General features: G+C 31.7%; 1 protein-coding gene across 12 annotated transcripts in view; it reads right to left on the reverse strand.

The window, feature by feature from the left end:
• Positions 1-8429, reverse strand: part of LOC116844557 (voltage-dependent T-type calcium channel subunit alpha-1G-like) — a 173387-nt gene that overhangs the window by 58948 nt on the left and 106010 nt on the right. For all 12 annotated transcript variants that reach the window (XM_032816235.1, XM_032816238.1, XM_032816225.1 and 9 more), the window contains 3 exons: positions 7987-8288; positions 6526-6677; positions 2327-2530 (listed from right to left, as the gene is read on the reverse strand). In XM_032816235.1, the coding sequence (XP_032672126.1) occupies positions 2327-2530; positions 6526-6677; positions 7987-8288 (658 nt within the window). The remainder of the gene's footprint in view (positions 1-2326; positions 2531-6525; positions 6678-7986; positions 8289-8429) is intronic.

The raw sequence follows: 8429 nt of genomic DNA on the forward strand, positions 1-8429 counted from the left end.
TATATATATATATATATATATATATATATATATATATATATATATGTATATATATATATATATATATATATGTGGTATATGCATTAAAACTGGTGGCGGCTCATACACCGCGCAGAAACAAAGTAAAAGCGAATAAAGAAGAAGAGAAAAGGTATGAACAGAAGACAGTCACCTAGTGGTAGACCTTGGCTCGTAGAGCAGCGGCGCGATTTACTCCTGCGAAAGCTCGAAGAAGCGAGCAAGAGGCTGCTTTCGAAATATCGAGCGTCGACGCCGCGTTATTATTATCGTACGATCAAATATACTACTGTAACAATTGTAAGTAACACGCGAAGCTCTAAAGACTTACATCGTTATATTAGATCAATATGTCATTGCAATCTTTTAAATTAAACTTGCAACCTGTGGATACACACATAAAATTATTATCATATAAAATATACATTTCTCGACGATCGTATCCTTACCTTCTTCTAGCATATTTGGGAGAGAAATATTAATTCTGAGAACATTGTTAAAAAAAGATCGTGAAACTTATTCATGGGGCTCTCTCTGCTATTATATGTTCATGTTGATATATAAAAACTGACGAACGACAGTGATATACAAAACGTCATTGTCAAATTCCGTTATTGCGTCGATCGCAGTGATAAGTATACTATTACCGCGATTCGCGCGCCTAAAGACCACCGTGCCTTTTCCTATAACTATCCCGTACGGAAAAGAAGATTTGGTTGAATTAACCAAATGTCTGGTCGATTCAGAAATTCTGATTCAAGTAACCCGAATTCTATTTAAGTTAACAAGATTTTTGGTTGACTAACCAAACATGCTTATTTACCAGACATGTTTGGTTACCCAATGAAAAATTTTTCATATATAACTATATAAAATTATACATAATTATATATTATTATGTATCAAATTTGTCCATTCATTACATTCTACTTATATATAATTATATATAATTATGTATAATAATATATATAAATTCATATATAATTTTACATAATTACGCATAGATTTATATGTAATTATATATATTATTATACATAATTGTGTATAATTATATATAATTTTATATGATTATATATAATTATACATAATTATGTATGGACAAATTTCATACATAATTTTGCATGAAAAATTTTTCATCGGGTAGTCAACCAAAAATTTTGTTAACTTAAACAGAATTCGAGTTCCCAGACAACATAATGTCTAAAATCGGGACATAAGACGTCTTAGAGATCATCTTTAAGATGTCCTTCAGACGATTTACGTATAAGTGTCTTTAAGGCATCTTAAAGATTATCTTTAAGATGTCTTATGTCCCGATTTTAGACATTATGTTGTCTGGGAACTCGAATTCTGTTTAAGTTAACAAAGTTTTTGGTTGACTAAAAATTTAGTTGATGAAAAATTTTTCATGCAAAATTATATATGAAATTTGTCCATACATAATTATGTATAATTATATATAATCATATAAAATTATATATAATTATACACAATTATGTATAACAATATGTATAATTACATATAAATCTAAACGTAATTATGTAAAATTATATATGAATTTATATATATAATTATACATAATTATATATAATGATATATATAAGTAGAATGTATGAACATGAATGGATAAATTTGATACATAATAATATATAATTATATATAATTATATATAATTTTATATAATTATATATAATTTTATATAATTATATATGAAAAATTTTTGACATTATGTTGGACATTATCCAATTTTGGACATTATGTTGTCTGGGTTTTCAATCGGAATTTCTGGATCGTTCATACTCGATCAGATATTTGGTTAGTTCAACCAAACCTTCTTTTCCGTGCGCGAACGATATACGCGATAACCTCTTCGGATACAACAGCCGTCGTCATCATCGACGCTTCATATTTCAAAGCGTTTTTCCATATTTTGACAATACCTATCGGCAATTTCGTAACTTCGATCCGCCTTGCCAGACATGCAAACGTTACTACGCTGATGAAAATGATAATTAGAACAGGAAGACGCGACAGCGCCCAATACAATCCATGTTTCCTTAACGCGACACACGCGTGTTCACTCGAGATCCCTTTCGCATACGGCGAAACGAGAAACGATCGTACGGTGCCTCGTCGACCCGACGACGACACCTGGCGCGATTCGCGAGAAGGGTGGATCACAAAAGAAGTCAAATAAGAGCAAAGGAACACAAGTGAAAAAAGAAAACGGAGAGAAAACCCGGCGACGGCGCGACGCCCGAAGAATTCCGACAGCGTCGACGACGCGGACAACGGTTGGGTGACTTACCTGAATATAAAGATGAAAAGTACTAAAAGAGAAAAGAATACGGCAACGTTATCCATGGTGCGCAGCATCACGAAGAGCTGCCGTCGCAGATTCGGCAGGAAGCGCACCAGCTTCAGGATCCTGAGCAGACGGAAGGTGCGCAGCACGCTCAGACCGGAACTGCCGCCGCGCTCCTCCACGAACGCCTGACAGAGCTCGACGACGCTGGAAAACACGCGTCACCACAAGTGCATTCCGTGTTGTATGCACGGAAGAAAAGGAACATTCTTATTTCTATATTCTCAACATGTTCGTGTTGAAATGAGATTGTATAGCGTTAAACAGAGAAAACTTGCTTACATGAAGAAATTGAATATGGTTCCACCAAAAATATATAATTCTTTTTTAAATAGAATTATGATTTTTTATAAACATGATTTCTCTATTTATTTTATGTATAAAAATATTAATAAATATTACTATATTATGTATGAAAATATTAAGAATATTAAATATAATATTCTTGTTATTCAAGAATAATTTTCTTGAATTGAGAACAATGAATATTGGACGAAAAGCACGATATTTTCAAACCAAGAATTATAATTTCTTTAACTTGAAATTATCTAGTGGACATTATAATATTGTTGAAATTTAAAAATATTCAATTGTTGTAGGAAAATAATACATTTTTGCTTATACATTGGTGGTCCACTTAAATCGAACACCCATTATGCAATAAAATATTGAATATTTTATTTATTTTTGATCATACGGAAAAATGTTTCGGAAGTGGAAGGGTGTCGAGGAGGATACATTTTGGTCACGTTTTTTTCTAAATGGAGGCGCTAAAAAGATATAAAGATCGCCTTCACTTTTTTAAGTAGAATTATGATTTTTTATAAACATGATTTCTCTATTTATTTTATGTATAAAAATATTAATAAATATTACTATATTATGTATGAAAATATTAAGAATATTAAATATAATTGTCGAAAAATCAGTAGTTTACGAGATATTTTATACTTTATTCTGACAAAAAATTTAGTCAAGGAGATGTTCGAAATAATGTCCTCCAACTTCAATATATATTTTCGGGTACGATACATAAATGATATTCTTACATTTTCTATAATTTCTGAATTTATACTCATACATGCTTCCAAAATACATTCTTTTATGTTCTCTTGTGTAGTTGATACATTATTGAAAACAATGTTTTTCAACGTTCCCTAAGCAAAAACTCGATGGGATTTAAATATATTGAAGTCGGAGGACATCATTTTGAACATCTCCTTAAACTAAATTTTTTGTCAGAATAAAGTATAAAATATCTTGTAATTTTTCTAATAAAATATCTTGTGATTTTTCGACAATTATACTTCTTAGTATTTTTATACATACAAAATAAATAAAGGAATCACATTTATAAAAAAATCATAATTCAATTTAAAAAAGTGAAGGCGACCCTCATACTTTTTTAGCACCTCCATCTAGAAAAAACACAAAGTGACCAAAATAGTCCTCCTCAACACCCTTCCAATTTTTCCGTATCATCAAAAATAAGTGAAACATTTAAGGTGTTCGATTTAAGTGGACCATCCTGTACAGCGTTAAACAGAGAAAACTTGCTTACATGAAGAAATTGAATATAGTTTCACCAAAAATATAATATTCTCGTTATTCAAGAATAATTTCCTTGAGAATCATTATTCACTAATATTGGACGAAAAAAACGATATTTTCAAAGAATTTCTTTAACTTAAAATTATCTATAGTGGACCATCGTAATCTTGCCATGACATTACAAAATTGTTGAAATTCAAAAAATATGAAATTGCTGTGGGAAAATAATATATTCTTGCTTATATATGAAACAATGATCGCGTCCGTTAAAATATGTAAGTCTTGAATTGATACTTATTGGCTCGGTATCGTTGACGCGTTCCGATTGTATCGGCTCGCGAGAGTTTGACGAGAATACTGTTACGTGTTTGTACGCCGTGTATTACGCGGCACTCTCGTAAAACTCGAACAGCGCTCGTAAAATTGAACGGCCGCGCTGGTCACGTGTCGATACACACGCAGTTTATGAGACATTATTTCTTTAGCACATGGATATTTGCTCGATATTACATACGTATATCTAAATCGCATGTTACTTGTTCGCACTAATATATCGTTAATATACCACAAATCCAAGCGTGTCATTTTTACATGTTTATATATGTGTAAAAATATGTGTCACTTTTTACGCATTTATACTATACGTGTAATTTTATCTACACATTTTAACTGTGTAAGTTTACATATTTAAATGCGTATTCTTTATACGTATTTATTAAGTTACACGTTTCAAATTTTTGATATGCTGGGAATAGGTTAAATTAACTGAAAATAGTTTATAATTATTGAAAAAAATTATTTCTTATAAAATTATGTATTTATATATATTTTATTTATGTATATTTTTTTAATAAAATATGTATTATAACATGAAAATATTTTTTTCCAGAAGATAAATGCATATTATAGCGAAAAGGACTTTATTAACGAGGACGACTATATTATGAAAGATTTTAGATGTTTTGTATTTTTAGTCTTTGGTAAAATAAAAAATAGCTTTAGCTAAATGCAAATAAATAATAGATGTGTGTGTTATGTTTGTGTTGTTTGTGTTTTGTTTGTTGTGTTGTGTGTGTATGTTGTGTGAGTTGGATTAAAAAAACAAATATTAATTCTCTCTCGTCTTATTTATGTTATTATCTTATTATTAGAAAATTCGCGTGATGTTCTTTAATGACAGAAAATATTAGAAAATAATAGAAAGAAATTATTATAGATTGCGCTGCAAATTATTTTTAAACGCATAAACGTGTAATTGGATGAACTTCTTTTTACATGTTTTCTACTGTCTCAAATCGCATCATTTAACACGCTCAAATATATAAAATGCTAATTTATACATTATAAACGTGTTGCATAACATAATTTAAAAAACTGCAAAAGATGTGTGAGAAGAATTTCAGCCAATTACACGCTTATACGTTTAAGAATAACACACGGATTTGCAGTGTAGATTTGCAAGAAATACTTTGCGTTTTTATTGAATTTCTCAAATGAAGACTTTTTCTAAAACCTAATAAACATTTCCTCTTAATTATACGTTAATCTTCTGTGTAAGAAGACGTAAAAGACGTTTTATGTATATATTTTTATACATTTTAATTATGTGAAAGTATACGTCTCCCTATTTTTACATGTTTCATCTTGTGTGTCATTTTATACGCAGGAAAACATGTTACATCACTTAATTTACATTTAAATGTGTAAATGTCTTTCTTTATACACGACAATGCATAATTTACATTTAAATATGTAAATGTTTTTCTTTATACACGACAAGGTATAAATTTTACACAAAAAACAAAATTGCACATATAAGTGAGCAGGCTTGGGGAAGTTACTTTTTAAAAGTAACTAGTTACTGTTCCCTTTGCTGAGAATGTAATTAGTTACAGTTACAAGTTACTGTCTACGAAAAGTAATTCGTTACAGTTACAGTTATTCAAAAAGTAACGAGTCGTTACTTTTAAGTTATTTTCTTGAAGTGATTGTAAATTATTATTGTAAATACAAAAATCTTATATTTTAAGCTTTATTAAAATGTAAGAATTGAATTTTATAATTAATATCTATCATATTAATTAATCTATCCACTTAACAAATCTCAAATCTGTACTTAATATAATAAAAATTTAATGATAGTTTCTTTTAGAGGTAAAAGAATTTATTCACGTACTCCATAAATACTACATATGTGTGCTTGATAAATTTATTAAATTAATATACGATTACTATACCATTTTAATTTAATTTTATGTTCACCAAGTAATTATTAAAGTAATTGTTAAAAAAGTTACAAGTTACTAAAAGTAAGTAACTAAGTTAAGTTGCAATTACAGATGGGAAAAAGTAACTAAGCAAGGTTACAGTTATCAAAAAAATGTAACTGTAACTGTAATTTCGTTACAAGTAACGAGTTACTTCCAAACCATATGAGTACTTTTACATGAATGTGTACTTATTACACACTTGGATTTGCAGTGTATTTTGCGACATCAACGTTCAGAATGACACTGTTAATGCGATGATGGCGATAAGTGAGAATAAATACCAGCAAACAAGGCGACATTTCAGAAAAAGAGTTATTCTACCTTAGAACGACGACGATACCGTCGAAGACGTTGAAGCCGTTGCTGATGTAACCGAACGGGCCTTCCGCTATTATCTTAAGCAACATCTCCACCGCGAAGATTGCCGAGAATACGATGTTGCTTATTTCGACAGCGACCGTCAGTTGTTCCGGCTGCACACGCAACGAAATAACGCGACGATTACGCTTCGACTTTTATTTTAGAAGATCGGCGAGTCGCTAAATTTGGATCTCGCCGAAGTAGCTAGCCCTAGGCGATCGCATAGCGGCGATTTCTCTCTTCTCTCTTTAATCTTTTCTCTTTTACTTGGCGTGTAAAGCGTTACTAAGCGTGTCCTTTCAGAACGGAGGGTTGCTCGGGGAGATAATTATAGGGAATCGTATTCTATGGGTTTTTGGGGTTGTTGAATCCGAATCTGAGCTTAGATTTTTAAAATTTTGTGATTCAAGATAAAGAATATAAATATCACTCAATTTTCGTGAAATTTTAACTGTGAAACTTTTTAAAGATATTTTTTTGAGAACTGATATCGAATATTTAAAATTCAAAATTCCGACCAAGGAAAACAATTTTTAGACCTAACCCGACCTGATCACATCTGCTCATTTGTACTCACCCTTGCGAGAATGGTTCGCTAACTAAATTAAAGTTTGGTACTGTGATGAGCTTCAAGAAGAGCGAAACTGGAAATCAGTCAAGATTTTCACTAATTCAAATTTAGAGAGTATGAAGTTCCACGCAAATTGAGTTATATTTACGTAATTTCCTGGGAAAAAAAAGTTCAGATAAAAGCCAGATATGGATTTTGTCAAGATCTGATCAGATATAATCAGATATAACGTTATATATAACGTTATATATGATTCAGATCTGTCTATATATAATCATATATAATCAAATATATATTTGTATATATGATTATATATTATTATATGTAGACAGATTTGAATCATATATAGCATAATATCTGATTATATCTGATCAGATCTTGACAAAATTCATATCTGGCTTTCGTCTGAACTTTTTTTCTCGGGTTGGCATTTTGAAAATCACCAAACTTGATCCGCCATTTTGAATTTTACATTTTTGACTTCAAATTGGGGAAGAGTACCCCAAAAAACCCCCAAAACATACCAATTTTTGTGAATATCGGATCGATAGTTTCTAAAATATATGCATGAAGGCCGTAAAGCAATAAAATATGTCTTCCGTCTTGAAAGGATTAAGCTTGATCTACAATGTATTTTTTGCTACTTGCTTCTTTGTCTTTAACTCTTCTTCTAACTCAAGCCTTAAGCTTTAAGCCAGAAAAAGACAGAAAACAAGAAACAAAACGCAAAGAGCACATTGATAGATTAGGCTTTAAAGAGCCGCAAGTGAAAGCGAAGTGACACACATTAATTATACTACACCGTACGATCTGTGCGAAATGTGATCGGTTATGATCCAGTGGAGAATCACCTGATTGTGATACTCGATTCCCATGCTCAAGGTGTTAATGAGGATCGCCAGTAGAATACCCTGCTGGAAGTACTTGTGCTCCACGAGCTTCTTGATCCATCGTCTCACGCAGCGCAGCGTGCAGATGCAGCAGTTGCCAATGGCTCTCAGAAATCTTCTCGCGCGCGACGATTTCTGCCACTTTTCGGCGTCCTCCGGCCACTGATCGCCGTTCTGTTGCTCACAGCAACAGGAACAGTTGTCAACGTCGGATGTGAGCCACTGCGTGCGATCCTCCAGCATTATGCGGCGATCTGTGATACCTGTCGAACACACATTCTCATTCCCTCGTATTTCTTTTCACAGGACTGAATAAGTTAACTTTAGAACTCGTAGGGCGACGAATGGAGTCGATGTCGTACCATAAGTGACGGTAAGGAGTCGATATTCAGCGATGGAAGCAG

Source organism: Odontomachus brunneus, unplaced genomic scaffold, assembly GCF_010583005.1.
Source record: "Odontomachus brunneus isolate Ranch 3 - 2012 unplaced genomic scaffold, Obru_v1 Obru_scaffold_042, whole genome shotgun sequence".
In the NCBI taxonomy this organism is placed as follows: domain Eukaryota; kingdom Metazoa; phylum Arthropoda; class Insecta; order Hymenoptera; family Formicidae; genus Odontomachus; species Odontomachus brunneus.